This window comes from Sapajus apella, unplaced genomic scaffold (genome assembly GCF_009761245.1).
Source record: "Sapajus apella isolate SASKATOON/1434 unplaced genomic scaffold, GSC_monkey_1.0 scaffold6, whole genome shotgun sequence".
NCBI classification, from domain to species: Eukaryota; Metazoa; Chordata; class Mammalia; order Primates; family Cebidae; genus Sapajus; species Sapajus apella.
In genome coordinates this window covers 77,377,356-77,399,971 of record NW_022436946.1, presented here as the reverse complement: position 1 = coordinate 77,399,971, position 22,616 = coordinate 77,377,356, and the positions used below count along the sequence as shown (strand labels likewise).

The 22,616-nt window shown below is 35.2% G+C and overlaps 1 protein-coding gene across 7 annotated transcripts in view; it reads left to right on the top strand.

Moving 5' to 3' along the window:
- The window catches only part of SMAP1 (small ArfGAP 1), a 178,358-nt gene that overhangs the window by 114,991 nt on the left and 40,751 nt on the right, over positions 1–22,616 (top strand). For 4 of the 7 annotated variants that reach the window (XM_032275581.1, XM_032275575.1, XM_032275579.1 and 1 more), the window contains 2 exons: positions 6,280–6,360; positions 12,779–12,859. The exons of 1 other annotated variant lie outside the window; for it this stretch is intronic. In XM_032275581.1, coding sequence (XP_032131472.1) covers positions 6,280–6,360; positions 12,779–12,859 — 162 coding nt within the window. The remainder of the gene's footprint in view (positions 1–6,279; positions 6,361–12,778; positions 12,860–22,616) is intronic. 2 more of the 7 variants (XM_032275576.1, XM_032275582.1) reach the window with 1 other exon arrangement.

The following is a 22,616-nucleotide window of genomic DNA, read 5'->3' as shown; positions in this document are numbered from 1 at the left end:
ATAGTTTTGAGTGCCATGTGGCATCTCAAGCACAAATTAAGGGAAAAGTCTCTAAAAGGGGAAAAATAAAGTTCAGCTAAAGGCAAGAAAAAAAGGTAAATATGTTCCAGGTAGGTATATTTTTTAGTAGAAAGAAGTTTTACTGGTTTGTAGCCTCAAAGAGAAAAATGATACTTTCTTTCATATCTTGTAAAGCAAGGGTCCCCATCCCCAGGCCACTGCCTGAGCTCCACCTTCTGTCAGACCAGTGGTGGCATTACATTCTCTTAGGAGCATGAACCCTATTGTAAACTGTGCATGGGAGGGATCCAGGTTGTGTGCTCCATATGAGAGTCTATTGCCTGATGATCTGAGATGGAGCTGAAGCAGTGATGCTAGCACTGGGGAGTGGCTACAAATACAGGTTAACATTGGCAGAGATGTTTGACTGCACAGAGACCATGATAAACCAGATACTTGCAGACGCATATCAAAACCCTATCATTGGTAAGTGACAATTAAGCTGCATCTGGTGGCAGGCTTTATAGCGGCAAGTGAGTTGATGTACTTCAGTTGTACAGCTGCACCTGGTGGTAGGCTTTAAGTCAGAATCTGACATTTATTTTAGTCTACACGTGGCCTGCTCATTATTTGATTTACTGCAGTCCTGCCCACAGTCACGGCGAGGGTGTTGAAATAGAGTTTGTATGCCAGGGGATAGAAATTTTAGTGGCTGTCAGAATTTTGCTTACTATGGTCATATAGAATGAGTCTACCTCCCTTATTCTGCCTGAATTCATTGAGTGACAGGGGAAATTTGAAACACTTTGCAGAAATTTGTCCTCTTGGCCAGGCATGGTGGCTCTTATCTGTCATCCCAGCACTTTAGGAGGCTGAATTGGGAGGATCGCTTGAGGTCCAGGAGTTTGAGGCAAGTTTGGGTAACATGACAAGACCCTGTCGCTACAAAAATTTTTTTTTTTAAATTAGCTGGGTATGGTGGAGTATGCCTGTAGTTTCAACTACTCGGGAGGTTGAGGAGGGAGAATTGCTTGAGGCCAGGAGGTTGAGGCTTTAGTGAGCTCTGATCACACTGCTCTACTATAACCTGGGCGTCAGAGTAAGACCCTGTTTCAGAAAAGAAAAAGAGAAAAAGAGAAATCTGTCCTGTCTGTCTTCCTCCTCTTGCTGACTTACCAGGAGTGAATCCCAATGGGAAGCAAAGTATTTTAAGTGAGTTTAGGAGATACAAGAGGACTTAGGTAGATGAGGCTGAACTGCCACATAATTTGCTCTTTTTCTCCAGCCGCTTTTCTCTCTTTCCCTCCCCCATCCCAGCTCTGTCTCTCTTCAGCTAATGAATTGGGATTGGTGTAAAAGAACATGGTTTCAACTTGGTTTTCTTTGTTATTTCTTTTCATTACCATGTGCTTCCTCTTCTGTGGAACAGGGATGTCATAGTGTCTGAATTTCATAGTATTGCTGCAAGAATTAAGATAAAGTATATTCTTAGTAGGGTGCCTTGCACATAACTGCTTATAGTATAAACTATTGTGATGGCAGCAAATGACTAAGTGGGTAGATAATTAAGAAAAATGAATACTTGAACTTAATTATAAGACTTTATAGCATGGGAAATATTTTGGCTTGAGTTCTGTTTCATTAATCTCTCCACATTTTAATCAGCCCTTTTATTATGGGATACACCAATAGAGCAGGTAAAGGACCTAAATTTTTTTAAGTTTTCCAGAATTCTACGTGTTTCTTATTGACTTGGCCAAAGATGTTAAAGTTAAACTGCTAATATTAAGATTTAGGCGTCTTCTACACACTTGGTAGCTATGGTTACTTGGTTAAGTTTTCAGTGTCTTTTAACCCACCTACTGATGAATTTAATTGATGGTGTGTTTTATATGGGTTTTTTTTACTAATTTAGTAAATGTGTATGTTTTCAGCTTTTTTATCTAAGACATGCCATGGAATGCAAAATACATTGGAAATCGTATATTTAAAATGATTTCTAGACTTCTGAAAAACTTGAACTTCATGGTATACTAAAAGCTCAGACAGCTATTTGAGAATTGCTGTGATAAAATTTCCGCTTAGAAAACATATCCAGGAATTTCCAAAATAAGATTGAAGTAATCCATTGCCAACAATTAATCTATAATACATTTTTCAGTGACTGTATCTTTTTCAGTGTTTTGGACTGCCAGATTTGATTTTCATGGCATTATTTTGTTTAAAAGGGTGGTAGTAGCAAAGATTTCAAAAAATTCATCAAGAAAATATTAAACATTATGCTTTATGGCCTTCAGTTACTTCATACCTTTTCAAAGGGTGTTTGTTCACCTTATCCTTGTGGATGGGAGTCAGGAACTTGTTTTGCATGGTCAGTTTTTCTTTTGCATGAGGTAGGTTTATACAATTACACTGTTCTGGGAGTTTTGCCACATATAGGTTACTTTGATGGTGGCCTAAAGAAGAACATCTGAGCTTAAGAATAATTGAAGAAATGACTTTTAAATTCATTTTATTTCTGAAGAATGTCTTTACTGGATTCGTACCACATATTATCTCATGAATAGAAGGGGTGGGTGGGAGTTGGGAAAACATTTAAATATGACTACTGAATTCACTGACACTACCAATTTCTAGCAAAATTTTGTAACATCAGAGTCTTATGCTTTATATGTACTAAGAGCCAGTGAAATGGAATTAATATCTAGTTATAAAATTCTAAATTTGAAAGTAAATATGAATGACTTCTATGGGATTTCAGAAAAGTATGTTAGCAAGCCAATGAACTTTCAAAGAACAGTAATTGCTGAGATTGAGCCTCCTTTTGGTTCTCCCTTTGAGATGCTCTCTTACTCCTTTTCCTGTAACAGTTGAAAATATTTACTGAGATCTGTTGAATGTCAGGTGCTAAAGATGGTGAACAGAATAGAAATAATATCTGCCTCAGAGAACTTTGGTTGAACAAAGAATGCTGATAAGTAACCAGATCTTTTTAAGACAACATGTGATAACACTTACATAATAGGGAAATATTATAGGAGGTGCTTACTCCAGGCCCTATAAAGAGGTAAAGGAATACTTTGAATAATTCCCAGAGGAGGCAGTGTTAACTGAAAATTAAAGGATGGGTGAGAACTAATAAAAGCTTGGGTTTCTGAAGTAGAGGCAAGAGGAAAGGCCCCTAGAGTTCAGAGAAGCAGACTAGAGAACTGAACCAGAAGGAGTTGTCTCTGGCTGGCCAAAGTGTACATGAATATAGCTAGAGGAAGGAAGAATAGGGAGATAACGTAGATGACACTTGTGACCTGGTTAAGGAATTTGGACTCTGTGGTTGCATAATGTATATAAACTATTCAGGCCTTCTAAGCAGTGATATGTAGTGGTCAGATTTAATTCGAGAATGACATGGTATTGAGAATGGATTTGGAGAGGGCAAGATTTGGGGCAAGGAGACCAATTAGGAGGACTGATCCAGAAGATGGATACTGGTGATTTCCTACTAGGGTAGTTGGTGGACGTGGTTAGAAGTGGATGGTTTTGAGAGATTTAGAAAGAAGACTGGAGTACCTAGTTTTTCATGTCTCCATATTTCTTTCCTCCTTTTCACTGCCCTTTTTTCTTCCCTCATCTACTCCTGTGTCTGTACTGTCACTTGCTTCCAGTTGTCAGTATGTTGATTTCTATTTCTTCATTCCTTGCTCACATAATACTATTACCCTGCTAATATGACTTTAAATAATTTTATTAAAATATAATTCATATAAAAGGTAGATATTTTAAGGTACTGTTCAATGAGTTTTGACAAATACATATCCCTGTGTAACCACTAGCTCCACAATCAAGATAAAGAACTTTTCTGTCACTCCAAAAAGTTCCTTCGTGCCCCTTGCTAGTCAGCTCCCAGCCATGGCCTTGGTGACTGATCTCGCTTTTTTTTTAAATCACTGTAGATATATTTTCTTTTCTAGAGTTTTATGTGAGTAGTTTCATACACTGTGTACTCTTTTGTGCCTTCTTTCTTCTATTATGTTTCTGATTTGTTATCGATTCACTCGTTCATCTATCCCTTGACTTTTCAAATATCTTTCTTCTTGAATAAGCTTCTGTTTTCTTTCCTGCCTGAAACATACTATTGAAGCATTTTTCCTTTTTCTTTTTTTTATTAAAATGTGATGTGCCTCTGTAATCCCAGCTATTTGCGACGCTGAGAGGCAGGAAGATTGCTTGAGCCCAGGAATTTGAGTCTAGCCTAGGCAACATAGAAGGACTGTCTCAAAAACAGAAAATAAATGTGGTTACCATAAAAAAGGTTTTTAATTGAGCCCAGGATTCAAGGTTATAGTGAGCGATGATCTTCACACTGTACTCCAGCCTGGGTGACAGAGTGAGACCCTGTCTGAAAAAAAATTTTTTTTTGTTAAATTACTAACATTTATTGATTCGAATTTTATATTTCTGCCACTGAGTTTTACAGGCGGCCAGATCAGCTTATCATCTTCTCACAAGAAGGATAAGCACTTTTACAATGAATTACCTTGCTAGTTTCTAAGGAATAGTAACTTTTGACATACTCAATGCCCATATTCTCCTTTTATATTTTTGTTCTGCTTTTCATGAACTTTATGATACAGCTCTCTTCTTAAGTGATCTTATGGCTTTTTATTTATTTATTTATTTTTGAGACAGAGTCTCACTCTGTTTCCTCAGCTGGAATGCAGTGGTGCGATCTCAGCTCCCTGCATCCTCCGCCCCTAGGTTCAAGTGATTCTTCTGCCACAGCCTCCCAAGTAGGTGGGATTACAGGCATACATGCCTGGCCTATTTTTGTATTTTTAGTGGAGATGGGGTTCACCATGTTGGCCAAACTGGTCTTAAACTCCTGACCTGAAGTGATCTCCCTACCTCAGCCTTCCAAAGTGCTTTATTCTTATTTTCTATATAAAGTGGTAATTAAAGATTTCTAGCAAGTAAATATCCAATAGGACAAACCAGTTTTAAGACAGGCTATAAAGCTCAGCTTTGGCCTTTTTTTTTTTTTTTTAAATGGAAGATCTACATTTTCTTTTGTTGTTTATTGTCTCTCCTGTGTAACTTGCATTAATACTCATTAAGTGGCTAGCTTACACAGTTATAAAAGAGCCAACAGTGTGCAAGCAAGGAAAAAAAAATCCCCTAAAGTTTATAGTCTTGTGTTGTGATTCAAGAATTACTGCCATAGCTAACTTAATAACAAGCAGATTGAGGGAGGACTTGTCATCTTGCAGTGTTATTTTGACATTACATAATGACCTAATTTGTTATAGCACCTTTTAGTTTTAAAAATTCCTCATAGGCACTATTGATATGATAGGGCCCTATAGAGATGTCAGTTTTATGACCTCAAAGATCTACTATGCATTTTTAAAATGTATTTCAGTTATATTTTGGCAGTAAAGAGAGCAGGAAGATAATGCTTCCATTAAAGTGATCCACTACGCATGTAGAAATTGGGCAGGAAGATGTGTGAAAAAAGCTTTTAGATGAAACCCATTTTTGTGTATAAATTGCCTGTGCTGCATATATAACTGTCTCGTAATGCTTTGGGGTAATTCAGCAAGTACAGCACTGGAAATAGTGTTAGCCTGCTGCTCTTAAAGAAGGAAGTGTATAAATTGCTTTATAATAAGTCTGCTGCTCAGCTGTTACATTACATTAATCCACTCTTTTTTCTTTTAGCTTTTTTTGTATTAAACAGTTGATTAAAATTTTAATTAACTTTTACTATTTCAGCTCCATTTTATTTTTCATTCTTAAAAGTTATTATAAATGAAAACAAAAACTCATTTTTGCTTTTCTAATACTTTGGACAATGTTCCTCATGCTTCAGAGCATTCGTATTTCAATAGTAACATTGACTAAAGATGAACTGTGAGAGAAACTTAATTATTTTCCATAACCAGTTTTAAACGAGGCTTTAAGGCTCAGCTTTGACCTTTTTTTTTAAAAAATGGAAGATATTTTAGTGTGATCTTATCTGACTACATTTAAAATTTTATATACTAGTAAAATCCATTTTAAATCATATATTGCTCAGTACTAAAATCTTTCATAAATTTCAAATTGAAATTTTTAAAAAGCAGTACTTCTTTCTTGATGCATTGTTTTCCTTTATTAATATGCCTCTAAGTGCTTCTATATCTCAAAAATATACAGGTTTTTTTTTCTTTCCTGTGCCTGTCAATTCTCATTACCTTCTTTCTGTTATTTTTCTTCTCCTCACTTTTCATCTGCACTCTACAGATTTCCTCTTCTGATGCTCCTCTTCAGCCTTTGGTGTCCTCTCCTTCTCTGCAAGCTGCTGTTGACAAAAATAAATTGGAGGTATGGTAATGTTTTAACCAGCTACATTTTGTAGTGTTAAATGGTAAATTAGCTTCATTTTGTAGTGTGTCATTTGGGAACACCATAATAGTTGTTTATATTTTGAATGATTCCCTAGAACTAAAACAGCTATTTGCAGAATATTTTTTATACCACAGATATGATTAAAGAACTTTAAATCTATATTTAATTTTATAATGACTGATTTATTGGTGCCATGACTATATCTCAACAGTTAAGAAGCAATCAGTTTTTTGTTGTTGTGCCCATTATTATTTTATACTTATAGGAACTTAAAAAAAAATCTTTTCTTTCTGTGATTCTGTTGTGAAAAGCTTTAGCTTTAGCTAATTTACCATTAAATACTACATTTAACTTAAAGTTATTGTCAAGTTTCTTTTTTTAAGCAATAGTAACCATTGTACAAATAAAACGTGTGTATTATGGGATCATGAGTTCAGATTCATCAATGACAACTGTTAGAATGCATTTCTGGTGGAAGTGGTTAGGGTGCAGATACTACCGCTATGTATTTTTAAAGTCATCCCTACAAATATTTGACTCTTTACCTATTTGTTTTTGTTACACTGGCCTTAATAAATTACTTTGAGGCATTCTTTCAACTATCATTTTTCCCATAGACATGGAATAAATGATAAATGGTTTGCTAGATGTGTGATATACAAAGACAAGATACAGCCCCTGCCCTCCTGGAGCTTACAGTCTAAGGCAAGAAAACAGATAACTATATAGCAGTTTATAATACAGTATATTATGGGCTGTAATTAATGTACACTCACTATACTGCAGTTAATACAGGAGGCATCATTTGGGTATATCTTATGCTTTAAATAAGCATTAGATATAAGGAAGGATTAGGAAGCATTCCAAATAGAGAAACCAGCCTGTGAAAAAACATATGGGCAAAGTACAGTGTTTGTGGAGTTGCAGGTAGAATGGCATGGCTGAAATACAAGTAGAATGGCAAGGCTCCTCTCTTTTTCATGAAGGAGTTTGATTCTGAAGGCCCAGGCACTTTAAAGATGAGTTGTAAGCATTAGGGAGTGGGTACGGTGTGACAGGATCAGATTTTTATGTTGTAACACTGCTTTTCAGGCTCCATGGGGTGTGAATTTTGTGGTGATAGGTGAGGAAAAGACTTGAGAACCTATTATTCTAATCCAGGAATAAAAGGAGGGGGACATGCTCCAAAGTAGGAACAGAGAGAATGAAAAAGAGTGTAATTTTGAGAGATCTTAAGAAGGTATAGTCGATCGGGTTTAGTAATTGATGTCTTACAGAGGTGCTTTGGAAAGTTTTGTGACTTTCACTTTTTATCTTGAGCATCTTAGTAGATGATGGTGCCAGTTAGTGAGATAAGGATACAAGCTGAAAAGAAGTAACAGGTTTGAGCAGAAAAGGAAAGAGGTAAATTAAAAGTTGGATGTGTTATGTATGAGGTCACTGTGGAACATTGAGGTATTTAGTACGTGGTTGGATATACAGGTCTAGGTCTGGGGGAAAGAAGAGGAGAGTAGTGAGTGAGTGAGAGAGAGAGAGAGAGAGAGAGAGAGAAACCTTAAAAATTTTGGAGATTATGTCTTTATTTTTGAGACAGAGTTTTGCTCTTGTTGCCCATGTTGGAGTGCAATGGCGTGATCTTGGCTCACTGCAACCTCTGCCTCCCAGGTTCAAGCTATCCTCCTGCCTCAGCCTCCTGAGTAGCTGAGATTACAGGCATGCACCACCACATTCGGCTAATTTTGTATTTTTAGTAGAGACGAGGCTTCTCCATGTTGGTCAGGCTAGTCTTGAACTCCCAACCTCAGGTGATCCACCCACCTTGGCTTCCCAAAGTGTTGTGATTACAGGTGTGAGCCACTGCGCCCAGCTCTATGTCTTTATTTAAGTCACTCAAATATAATTTGATTATAATGAACCCAGTATGTACTTTCCTCCATCTTATTGGACTTGAATGTTTAACCAGTTTTCTTTCACAGGAGGTCAGCCATTTCACTATGTCACTTGTGCATATAGCTACCAGGTTTCAAGAACTGTTTTAAAATACAAAGCACTGTAATATTTTGTTCTTGCCGAGAAAATGGTTTAAAACAACTTAGGTTTTCACAGTACTCTTTGATTTTTCAGCAGCTTTTGATTCTATGGATGGCAGTCATCTGTGGGTCAGACTGCATGATGAGTTTAGAGCCCATGCTGTTAATATTACTTCAAAGCCTGTATCCTGATACCACTGCCAGAATCAGAGTAGGTAACAGCTGTATTTTTACAGCTGAATTCCAGTGTTAAAGAGTATCAAGTCATGCTCTCCCTCTGGCAACTGTAGTTGGTGAATTTGATTTGTTTTTATTTATTTCATCTGTGCGCACCAGTCATGGCTGATTAGGATGTTAAACTTCTTTTATACTCATGACGCAATGGCATTCTTGAGAAATAACTGTCTTTGCCTGTGCTGGCTGCTCTAACAATATACTATAGATTGAGTAGATTATAAACAACAAAAATTTATTCCTCATAGTTCTGGAGACTGGAAAGACCAAGATCAAGTCTCCAGCAGGTTCCATATCTTGTTAAGGGCCCACTTTCTGGTTCATAAAACGGTGTATCTTTGTGCCCTCATATAGTGGGAAAGGGCAGGAAATCTTTCTGGGGCCTTTTTTTTTTTTTAATAGGCGTGTGAATCTTATTCATGAAGGTTTTATCCTTATGACCTAATGCAAAAGGCCCAACCTCCTGATGCAATCACATTGGGAATTAGATTTTTACATATTAATTTTGGGGTGGACACAAACATTCAGATCATAGCAATAACTAATAGTTCTGAGAGGTTAGGAAGCAACTCATTCTCAACATATTTTTCTTTATGTTTTTGAGATGAAGTTTCGTTCTTGTTGCCCAGGCTGGAGAGCAATGGCATGGTCTAGGCTCACTACAACTTCTGCCTCACCTTTTCAAGTGATTCTCCTGCCTCAGCCTCCCAAGTAATTGAGATTACAGGCACCCGCCACCACACCTGGCTAATTTCTGTATTTTTAGTGGAGACAGGGTTTCACCATGTTGGTCATGCTGGACTTGAATTTCTGACCTCAGGTGGTCTGCCTGTCTCAGCTTCCCAAAGTGCCTGGATTACAGGCATGAGCCACCATATCTGGCCTCATTCTCAGTATACTAATGAGAATGTTCTGTCACATTGCTTTCTGCACCAAAGTTTACTAAAAATATAAGAAAATATTTTATATGTAAGATTTTTGCAGCCGGGCGTGGTGGGTCACGCCTGTAATCCCAGTACTTTGGGAGGCCGAGGCGGGTGGATCACGAGGTCAAGAGATTGAGACCATCCTGGTCAACATGGTGAAACCCTGTTTCTACTAAAAATACAAAAAATCAGCTGGGCATGGTGGCGCATGCCTGTAATCCCATCTACTCAGGAGGCTGAGGCAGGAGAATTGCCTGAACCCAGGAGGCGGAGGTTGCGGTGAGCCGAGATTGCGCCATTGCACTCCAGCCTGGGTAACAGGAGTGAAACTCCGTATCAAAAAAAAAAAAAAAAAAAGATTTTTGCACATCTTATTTATTCTTTACATATAAAATGGGGATAGTATTACTAACTTCCTAAAGTTGTGAGGATTAAAAGAGCCAAAATAGTGCCTGGCACATAGTAAGGGTTCATAAAGTATTAGCTGTTACTGCAAGAAATAATAACAGCAATAATAAATAGCAAAGCTCCACTGGACCACAGTGAGTAGTGAAACTTGAAAGTTGGGCTCCATAGTCCCTCAGTCCTACCACTAGCTTTGATTAACTGTTGCTTTGGTCATTACTTTGTAAGATTTTGTTTCTTCATTTGTAAGATGACAGTAGGTAAAGTTTTTATTTCAGATAGTTGTTGCAAAGATTAAATTAGACAATAAGGTACTTACCACCTGTCCCACAGAAAGCACTTAATAAGTGCTTGTCGTGTTTTGGAAATGAAGGTTTTGATTTGTGAAACGGTTGAGTCAGCAATAGGTAATGTTTCTAGTTATTCTTAAAGGGTTGCATCTTCCTTATTTCCAGTATAAAGCCCAGGCACTTGAGTAGAGCTACGAAGATCTTGTATGAGAAATATCCCGACCTTTTAGATGGTTTTCTGTCTGTGCTAGACTGTGTTAATATACTTAATTTTCAAGGAAAAATGTCACTTTTGACATATGCTCATCTGGTAAGTAAAACATATAGATTACTCTTCAGGTTTTAGCACAAGTTCAACTTTATGTTGACTTTTATCCTGTTTCTGAAAAGCATTATTGAAACAGATAATTTTAGAGAGTCCTAGTCTAGGGAGCCTGAGATATAAACTGTCCAGATTCTGGAAATTCTATCCATATATTCTTCTTTTGTTGCAAAGCAACATACCAACAGTTAGTTAGCTTTGTCCTCTACTTTCACTAACTGGTGAATTACTGTTACAACACCCATTGCCTCTTATTAATGGCTAATAAAAGAAAAGGTTAAAAAGATAAATGCTTTAGAATTTCCCTGTTCTTAAAATTGCAGTTGAAGACATTGCTTATTCATGCCCCAAATGTGAAGATCTTTGCTATGAATTTCTTTTAAAATTTTGAACTAAGATGAAAGATTTTCCTTTCCTTTTTTTTTTTTTTCTTTTTGGGATGGAGTTTATCGCCCAGGCTGGAGTGCAGTGGTGTGATCTCGGCCCACTGCAACCTCTGCCTCCTGGTTCAAGTGATTCTCCTGCCTCAGCTTCCTGAGTAACTGGGATGACAGGCACATGCCATCATGCCTGACTAAGTTTTGTATTTATGGTAGAGGGGTTTCACCATGTTGGCCAGGATGGTCTCGTTATTCTAACCTTGTCATCCACCCCCTTCAGCTTCCCCAAGTGCTGGGATTACAGGCATGAGCCACCACACCTGGCCTCCTTTCCTCTTTTTAAAATCATACAGCAAACACTAGAATTATCATATTTGTCATATTTGTGTAGTGCTTTATAGTTTGCAGAGTTGCTTTCTAGGTTCTTAGTGCCTTTTGTTTTTTTAGTACTGAAATGCACATTAAATATATATATATATATGTATACATAAATACAGTTAATACTTATAAAGACTATCACTATGTAATGAATATTGAAACTGAATGTTATGAGCACTTTGAAAGCTCCCATGTGACTCTGTTCCTAAATAACCTCATCCCTTCTCCTTAAAGGTAATTAACATCCTGATTTTTATCATCATCATCATCATCATCATCACTTTTGCTTTTTTAAATAGTTTTATACTAGTGTGTACACTCTCAAACATCATACATTTGCCTGTTTTTGAACTTTATACGAATGGTTGCAGAGCCCTTTGAACTTTTATTAGTTCTCTCACATTGTGATCTAGGAATTGCCAGTATTATCTTTCCTAATTTACAAATGGTAAATTTACTCTGACAGAAGTTGGATCAAACACCATTTTAAAGGTATAGGTACAAATGCAGCCTTTAGGTATTTTGACTAAGTTCTGCATGTTTATCATGCTGTCTTCCCTAGGTTCTTCAGTTTATCTTTTCTTTTTTGCTGCCAAGAAACTAAGGGCCAGGTTAATGTTTAGTTGCAGTGACTTTAAGCTCTCAGTTCCTAGTCATCTCTTTCCTCTAGATGCCTGATGAATGCTCTTTAGTCTCTTTTCATTTTCCTCTTTTGGCCCTTAAGATTTATTGTTGATACTTTTAATCCTTAAATTTTTAACATTATATCTATATTGGAAATGCAAATTGTGAATATCATAATGTCATTTATACTTTACCTCTACTGCCTTACACTAGTCAGTTGGATGTGGTCCCCAAGCACTATTTTGAACATTTTTTTTCTCAAGAAAATTGCTGTATTTGTCCTTTTTTAAAAAGTAAAAACTGTGATGATGGACTGAAGGTATCTTGTGATAAAAAAAAAAAACAAAAAACTGATTTTATAGTCTTCCCCTTATATTTACCTATTATCATTTATCTTTGTGTAATAAGGAAGTGTGTTCTATCACTTACTTCACTTTTTTTTCTCATTCAAAATTCAACTTAATGATTGCCGTAAGGAAGCCTAACCTAATTAAGGATATAGTGAGAATTTATTGAATGGGGATCTAATTCATTAAAAAAAAAACCCTAATATATCAAAGAAGTTCTAAATTGTCATACCTCTGTCTTAATTTTTTAACAGATATTCTTTAGTGTCATCAACATATAACCTCAATGACAATAAGAATTTGCTATGTTTACTATTATATTTCAGTAGCACCTAGATATTGTAATTACTGAACATTTCTACCTTTCTCAAATAATGACTCATACTAATAAAAATGAGCCAAAAGTTGCCTTTCTTTAAAAAAAAGTAAACTTATCAAAACTCTGGACTATGTTTTAGAAAGAAAAGGAAAAAAAAAAGGAAGAGAAAAAGAGAGAAAAGGAGCCAGAAAAGCCGGCAAAACCACTTACAACTGAAAAGGTAAAATTCTTTTATAAAAAAAAAAATTAGGATTACCATTTTATTTGTATACTTATATATTAGTGACTTTCTGGATATTTACAATATGTAAATAATCGTTCTTTTCAACAACAATTGTTTAGTGAGTATTGTGTGCTCAGCATGTCCTTCTAGCTTTTCGTAGATTGTTTGTAATCAGTGATTTATATGTGTACGTATAAACCGTCTGAGGGTTCTTGGAGACAGGTATTCTCCTGTGAGTGACATAAAGAATGGTGTTTTTAGCCTTTATACATAATCAAACGTAGAAGACTTAGAAGTTTAGAGAGTGAAGAGAACATACCTGAAAGGGAATTCAGAAAAGACTCTGTGCTTAAGGTTAGCTTTTGAGCTACTTCTCAAAGAATAGGTGGAATTAAGGTTAAAGACAAGGATGCATGTTTTAGAGAATAGCCTGAAAAGAAGGCATGACAATTTTAAATAAAATATATTTAGGAAAATAGTGAATTTGAAGAAAGGTATTTGTTTATGTATAGAAAGTAGTAAAAAATAAGACCAGAGCAGTAGATTGAACTCAAATGGTAGATGTTTTATTCTTTTTTGGGAGGAAAGGCCGTGAGCAGCACTTTAAATTCTAGAGCAGATGGTGCCCCTAATTCAGAAAGGTTTTTTGGAAGATTATTTTAGCAGTGGTTTGCACGATAAATGTGATTAGGTGAACTTGAGGTAGTGAGAACGTTGTACTTTGTAAATGGATTGGTTAAATAATTACGTTGGCTTGGCTTTGAATGCATATCATCATAAGAACATGGAATCGTACTAAGAGAATTGTCAGTAAAGGGAACATCCTTGATTTTAGTTGTTGAATTGTTGAAATTTTTAATATCAACTTTATTGAGGCATAAATTGCATACTGCAAAGTGCATCCATTTAAGGTACATAATAGAAGTACTGTATATAAGAAAGAAGATCCATTCTACTGTTGCACATTTGGATTATATGCAGGTTTTAACTATTCTAAATAATGCTGCTTTGAAAAACTTTTGTGTATGCAATCTAAGCTTATATTTTTTTAGGGTGACTTAGGAGTGGAATTTCTGGGTCATGAAGTATGTGCATCTTGAACTTTATTGGATAATATCAAACTTTTTCTCAAAGTGTATACCAAAGGTACCCTTACCATCAAAGTAACCTCACATTCTCTGCAACACATAGTGTTGTCTGAGATTTTAGCATTTGCAATACGGTGTAATGTAATGTGATCTCATTAAATTTTTACTGTTCATTTCCTTGATTACAAAAAGAGGCTCAGTGCCTTTTCATGTCTTTTTTGCCTTCCTTTTTTCACTATAGCTTCATTTATTTTACATTTAAAAACTGAAAATAATACATGTGAAAATAAGACAGGCATGTGTTTTTTAAAAAGTGAAACATTACATGGGGTGTGATGGTGCACACCTGTAGTCCCCAGCTACTTGGGAGGCTGAGGTGGGAGGATCACTTGAGCCCAGGAGTTTGAGGTTGCAGTGTGCTATGATTATACCCTGTGAATAGCCATTGCACTCTAGCATGGGTAATACACAAGACCCCTTTAAAAAAAATACAAAAGAGAATGGAAAACAAAAATCTTCCTTTTCATAGTCCTTATTGGGTATTTTGCCTGTTTTTCTGTTGGATTGTCTGCTTTTCCTCATTGATTTGTAGCTTCCTATAAACATATACGTACATATAGGAGATACTAGTTCTTTTTTCAATTAAGTGTTTGCAAATACCTTATTTCTTTATTGTGGCTAGTTTTGTTGCTGTTTCTCTTTCTGGTTTGTGAATCTGTGATAGAGGGCATCCTTGTCTTATTCCTGACATCAAAGGGAAGGTGTTCAACTTCACCTATATACAGTATGTCACTTTTATTCTTCACAAAAACTACAAGATTTTGTAGTTGGGGGAGATTGGGGAGCTAAAATTAAGGGAAATACATGATTTGCCTAGAGTCATGTAGTTTAGTTGGAGAATTCATTGAGTCTGGGTTAGAAAATAAGGGCTTTTATATTTTAAGGCAGCACAAATTAAACTTATATCTCTTTATGTGTTTGAAAGAAGATGTTTGTTAGGGATTATTCTAGAATCACTTTTTCAAGTCATACATATTTCTATAAGTAATTAAAGCCATTAATATTGTTCTTGACACATAGTAATAGCTTAATGAGTGATTACTTATGAATTTTTTGGAGTTGGAAGGAACCATACTTATTTAAATCCCTTATTTTATAAAGAAGTATACTAAATTCTGTAAAGTCACTCAGAAGTGACTTGTTCAGTGTTAACAGTTGCTGACAGCTCAGGAATTTGAACCCAGGTCTTCTGGTTTCAAGTTATGTGTCTGTGTGTGTGTATTTCGATTTGACATATATGTCTTCATGTTCCTTTCTTATTGCAATTTAAAGTGCTGTTGTACCTTCTACATAATTTTATAATGAATTATCCAGGCTTCCCTCATCTCATACTGTGTGTTTATGTATAGTCTTATACTATGTTAACTAGGGAATTAATAGCTTTCATTGATTTGTTAGTTTCTAGTTAGCAACTTCTTCCTTCTGTAAACTTGCTTTCCTTGACCAGTGCTACTACTTTTGTTTAAATTGTATTTTGTTTATACGTAAGTCTCATTGTGGTTTACATTTTTGTAGTGTTCCAGCATCTATTAATTGGGTCAGTGGGAGCTAGGCTTACTTTTTTTTTTTCCTAGGAGGAGAAAGGTAAAACCTAAAAATGCAATGAATCAAGTGACTAATAAGGTACTGATATTTAAATAGATCTGTCTCTTTTATGCTTAAGATATACCAGTAGAAAATTGTGTGTAAACATTGTTTTTTCTAAAATACTCTGTCATTTATTGGACATTTCTATTTAATTCACTTAGTTTAGATTTATGTACTAGGTTATCTCTCCAGTAATCAATGATCTATAAATATATTTCTGTAGATGAGGAGTATTCTATTAAAGGAATGTTATATGGGTTTTTTTTCAGTTTAATCAGATTTTAATTTCTCCTGGAAGTTTCCAGGTTTTATAGATTTTCTCAAAGGTTTACATATCAAAGCATGGAACATGGAAAATAATTCTTTGCTGGGAAAAAAAGTTAAGCCTTTTTAAGGTGATTGCTATTCTTTTCTGGTTATAGTACTATTTATTACAGCCTGTTATATATACAGGTGATACTTGAACAGTGCTGGAGTTGGGTCCCTGACCCCCATTGTCCAGTTGAAAATCCTCATATAACTTGATTCCTCAGAAACTTGACCACTAATAATAGCCTGTTGTTGACTGGAAGTCTTACAAATAACATAAACAGTCAATACATATTTTGTATGTTATGTGTATTAGATACTGTATTCTTACAATAAAGTAAGCTAGAGAAAATAAAATCTTATTAAGAAAATCAGAAGGAAGAGAAAATATATTTAATATTCATTAAGTGGAAGTAGATCATCATAAAGGTTTTTATCCTCATTGTCTTCATGTTGAGTTGATTAAGGAGGAAAAAGAAGAGATGGTGCTGGTGTTCCTGTCCCAGAGGTGGCAAAGATGGAAGAAAATAAACATAAAAGTGGACTCACACAGTTCAAACCTATGTCATTCAAGGATCAGCTGTACTTACTATGTATTAATTTCTGAAACTTCTGATTGTATGTTAAGAAATCTGTAATGTAGGAATCAGCAAACTTTTTTCTTAAGAACCAGATAGTATTTTAAGCTATAGACCTTAAGGTGTCTTTCACAACTACTCTTTTATTGTAGCATGAATGCAGTAAGTGAATGTGTTTCTTAAAAACTTTATTTTTAAAAACAGGCAGCCAAATTTTTTGAGACACTTCCTTCCCTAACTCCTTACAATGAGAAATGGTTGCCATTGGAAGAAGCAGGGTGAGGTGGAGAGGCAGGCCATAGCTCCTGATCCATCAGTCACTTAACTGCCCAGAGGCTCCTTTTCTTTATTTATTAAATGACAAGGTTTGCCTCAATCTCTAGAGCTTCTTCTGCCAGTAAGTAGCTTTGAATTTAGAATTGCTTATTTGACCTATTGAACATAGGGGTTGATTTCAGACATCATCTGACAATATCCTTAAAGGTGGATTTCAGATATCCACAGAGTTAGTTTTTATTCAGTGACTTTTCCCCATTATTATTTCAAACTGGTTTCTCGCCCACCTTAGTTACTGCTCTCTTTAATCAGTTTTTTTCATCTGTTAAAACACAGTCTAATTTAGGTGAAAATATACCCATTTATTCCTAGTACAGGCTATTTCTCTCTCTCTTTCTATCTGTGTCTGTGTTTGTGTGTACATACTTACTGGTTTCTTGTATATATGCCTTGGGTGGAGTATTCTTAGTTTAAAATAGATTGTTTTTATTGGCATGGAGTCCCTAAAGTATGTATTGTGATATTTTAAAACGTAAAATAGTGGCTCTTGTGCAGATATTTGCCCTTAGCTTTTTGAAGTTTTTAAGAGAAAATCAATTCACAAAGTCTATAAAAGTAGAATAAAAATTCCAGGAAGGAAAGTGAAGAAGCAGTGATGCCATAAGAGAAGACCACTGCTTTTGATAATACATGCTTACCAGCACCAATACATTTATCTCAAGATACAACAAGTATTTGAGTATTTAAGGAGATAATGTAGATGAATAGTGATTTAAAAAAAAATTAGTTGGGAAAGTAATGAAAACAACCATCAAACTTCCTCTTTGAACAAACCTTTTTTGTTAATACAATTAAAAAATACATTTGTACTTGATAAATATAAGTCAGCTAACCTATTAATATGAGCACAGGATGCAATTGCAAATCTGTTGAACTTGAAATTTCAATATAACCATGTAAAAGTAACAACCAGTTGTAAATCAAATAAATTGTTCTTAGTAAATCATTAAAGTTAAATTAAATGGCTCATTGCCAGATGCTAGATTGATAGGTTATGTTGTTTAGCAATCTGACAGATACATTTATGGACCCCCCATGCTCTCAGTGTAATTTAGGATAAATAAACCTTTCGTATGATACGTGAATGCATTTTAGAACAAGATATTTTCAATAAATAATAATTTTTTAAAAATCATAGCAACATATGGTCTAGGTAAGTGCAGCAGATGTCTCACAGAACATTTCTGTAAATAGTTTTGGAAAATTATATTTTTCTCAAATCATTGCATTTCTAGCTTAAAGCTAGATCTTGAAGATTAGTTTGATGATCTTTTGTTTATAGATTTTTAAAGTAAATAATAGAATCTATCACTACATATTAGGTTTAGGAGGCATTTTAGTGTTGCTTCCCTGTTGCCCAAGTTTTATTATGGTATAGATTGCTAGTTGCTTTTGACAACTCCCTATCTTTCTTTAGCTGGAAGCATTAAAAAATAAAAAATCTTTTCCCTCTGAAACAGAAAAGATTACAATGGTACCCCTAAGTAAAAAGAAATAATCTGATTTGTTTGGTAAATGTATAGGGTTTCTTATTCTTTAACCAACAGATTGGTAAATGTATGTTTCCTCCAAGTGGATTTTCTTTTCTTTTTCTTGAGAGTAGGATATTTCTGTGGTACTCAGGCTTGTGTAGAACTCCTGAGCTCAAAGGATCCTCCTATCTCAGCCTTTTGAGCCTGACTAGCTGGGACTACAGGCATATACCAGCGTGTCTGGCTGTCCTAGTAAGTTTTTGATAGCCTTTTTCTTTTACTTTTCCATAATATTCAAACCGTATATATTTGTAAGAAAACACAAAATACATGTAAGCAAGAAGGAAAAATTAATGTTACCACTTAGAAAAAAATTATCACTAATGCCTTGACGTTCATCCTTCCTAATTGTTTTCCATGGAAATATATATATTCACATAAGATCATATTATACATACTATTTTGTAACCTACTCTGTCCCTTTGTCATTTGACAATATCTTGACTGCCTTTTCTTTTTTAGATACAGGGTCTCACTATTTCATTCAGGCTGGAGTACAGTGGTGTTCATTGTATAGTTCACTGTAACCTCAAACTGGGCCCAAGGGAATCCTTCTCCCTTAGCCTTCAAAGTAGCTAGGACTACAGGAGCATGCCATCATGGCTCGCTAATTTTTTTAAAAGTTTCTTAGAGATGAGGTCTCATTGTGTTGACCAGGCAAGTCTTGAACTCCTGGCCTCGAGTCAGGCATAAGCCACTGCGCTTGGCTGCCCTTTTCTTACTGATACACATACTATGCCTTTCTATCTTTACTAACATTCCATCAAATGGATGTAGCATAATTTATGTTCCACTGAGCACATAATTTATCTTCCACTATCCTCTCTTTGGGATAATGAAAATCTGTCTATATAATCTGTGTACAACTGTGTAATAACTTCTTAACAATCAATTTTTAAAACTGGAGTTGCTGAGGCAAAGGATATAGGCTTTTAAAAGTCTTGAAAAATATTAACAAACTGCTACAAGATACAGGCAGAAGAACCTATACTTGATTACAAGACTTTAATTTGATTCTCAACTTCATTGTTTACTAGATATCTAACTACTCTGTGCCTCTGTTTCCTTATATATAAATCCTTTCGGACATTTCTGAGTACCTGCTATGTGCCAAGTGCTATTTTTGGAATTAGGGATAGAGTGGCCAGGAGGTTGTTTTGTTTCTTGTAGGATATTCAGCAATGTATTACCAGTCCCAACAGTAAAAAACGTCTTAAGCAACGTTGTTAAATGCCCCCGGGAAGCATAATCACTTCTCACTTGAGAATTGTTTCAAAATCTAGATCAATGAAAGTGGGTCTCAGTAGAAGAATGAAAGCCTGCCTGTTTTGTAATCCACAGGAGGGCACTGGTGATATCAGTCAAGGCTTCCTTTGAATATAGTTGTCCCTCAGTACCCATGAGGGATTGGTTCCAGGACCCCATCCCTGTCCGACATACACATACAGACACCAAGATCTGTGGATGTTCAAGTCCCTTATTTAAAATGGCATACGATTTGCATATAACTTATTGCACATCCTCACGTATAGTTTAAATCATCTCTAGGTTACTTATAATACCGAATATAGTGCCTACAGATCCCTTTATTTTTGTGGATTCAGTGTAGTACCCTGTCATGGCAAATTCAAGTTTTGCTTTTTGGAACTTGTGGAACCCAAGGAAATGGAGCGTCAGCTGTATGCAGTAGTCCCTCTCATATCTGCAGAGAATATGTCCCAAGACGTAGCCAATGAAACCTTGGGTCGTACCAAATCCTATATATACTATGATTTTTAATCTGGTAAGTGAGATGGCTACTAAGTGACTAACAGGTGGATAGTGAATAAAGCAAGGATGTGCTGGACAAAGGGATGATTAACGTCACTGGGACAATATTTTATCATGTTAGTCAGACTGTGCGTAATTTAAAACTTACAAATTGCTTATTTTTGGAATTTCCTATTTAATATTTTCTGACCATGATTGCAGGTAACTGAAGACACTGAAAGCAAAACGTTAGTTAAGAGGGACTGCTGTAGACACAAGATCTTTTTCTCAGGTTTTACTCAGCTGCCAGAAGGAAATAATGTGGTTATACACATGAAAAAAAGTTTGTAATACCATTAGGTGGAAAGTAAAATATAGGATCCTGATTCAGAAATTAGCATTTTCTTAATTATAAGTTATCCAAAGTCAGATTTATCTTTTAAAATCACACATCTTTTTTTTTTTTTTTTTTTTTTTTTTTTTTTTTTTTTTTTTGAGATGGAATCTCCCTCTGTCCTTCAGGCTGGAGTGCAGGTGGCTCAGTCTTGGTTCACTGCAGCCTCCTCCTCCCAGGTTCAAGCGATTCTCCTGCCTCAGCCTCCTGAGTAGCTAGGATTACATGTGTGTGCCACCACACCTGGCTAATTTTTATATTTTTAATAGAGATGTGATTTCACCATGTTGGTCAGGCTGGTCTTGAACTCCTGACCTTGTAATCTGCCCACCTTGCCCTCCCAAAGTGCTGGGATTACAGGCATGAGCCACCTCGCCCAGTCCTGAAATCACACATCTTTTTATCTAATTCCTGTTTGATTAGAATTATCTGCATTTTGGAGGAAGAAAACAGAACAGAATGTTAGGCTAAAAACTTAGACATTTAGTCTTGAGCCACAGAAAGCATTAGCCTGTAGCCATACACTTGATTATTCTTCATCTTCTGCCATATTACTTTTGTGGTACTTAAAATAATTTTTCTAGAGTACTGCATTTATTTGAAAGTATTGTAGTTCCAGAAAAACTGGAGACAGGAAAGAATTATTTTAACTTCTTCAAAACTTAGTAGAGATCTGAACACTGGGAGAAATTGCAAGCTAAAAAATTAAAAGATAACTAAATCAGTTGCTTACAGAATAAATATTAATAAAGCCTAACCCTTTCAAAGTCGATCATTACTTATGTTTTCACATTTCTTTTCAGTTTAGTCTTTTGAAACCTATGAAGATTCAGGGAAACAGAATAAAGACTGTCTTCTGAACATGCCATTCTTATTCTTGTCCCAGTAGCTCTGATTTAGTTCTACACCCTTACCCCCACTGTGTCTCTCCTTTCTACATAACAAGATCTACATCTCCTCCTAAATCTTTATCGTTGTGACAATTATGTTCAACCTCATTTCTTTTTGTTGCAGTTTTCCCTTATTATAAAAACTGTGGAAAACATAGAAAAAGGTAAAAAGGAAAATCATCTGACATCTTACTGTCTGGAGTCTCACCACTTCTAAGATTTTAGTTGTTTCCAGTTCTCTTTCGGTAATGTAGATGGTACTGATTTTGTATTTTTTTATTTTATTCTCCCCCAATTTATTGTATTATAAACATTTATTTTACCTTTAATGATAATGTGTTGTACTGGCCTATGGTAGTGTAGGAGGGGGGAATGTCACAGGCTTTTGGAGAGTACCCAGCAAAGGTCTGCTTCTTCAACTGAATAAAAATTACCTACCAGTTAACAAAGGAGAATAAGGATATTTTATCTTCCCATTTATTATGCCATCCTTACAAGTGAGAACAGCAATGAATTAAAAGTAAAATAGGCCTAAGTTATGCAAATATATTTGCATAATATATTTGTTTAAATGAATAAATCTGATTCTCTTAGATGCTTCTCTTCACCAACCACTTACATACGGTGTAATAAACTACTCAGAGTAATTAAATGTTTAATATGTTTTGTAATTATACAAATTTTTAAATATTAAGATTTGATAAATCATTTTTTCCTTCTCTTCCCCTATTCCCTTCCTCTCATCCATCCTCATCGCAATAAAATTGGTACAGAAGAACGTATATATTGAGCCTTATACTTTTAGTGTTCTAGATGTCTTAATGTATTCTTCCTTTGGTATTATTTGTCTTTTAAAATTAAAAAAAATTACATGCACAACATTTCTAAGAAAATTTTAAAAATCTGTTAAATAAACAATACACATAAAATGGTTAAGATGGTAAATTTTATGCTATGTGTGTTTTAGCACAATAAAAAATAAATACATTTCTAAAAAGACACTTTATAGACATACACACTTTTTCTTCATAATCTAATTTTAATGAATTGAAAAATTATTTTTTTCTGTTTAATCCTTAATTCATCTGGTAGCATTTGACAGAAGGAAATGCTAAAATTTAACCTGAAAGTAAAAAAATGTGCAGCAATGAAAGGAGGAGATGTTTCTTCACTGACATGGGAGGTATCCATATGCTATTTTTAAAAATGATTGCACCTATTTATAGTAAAG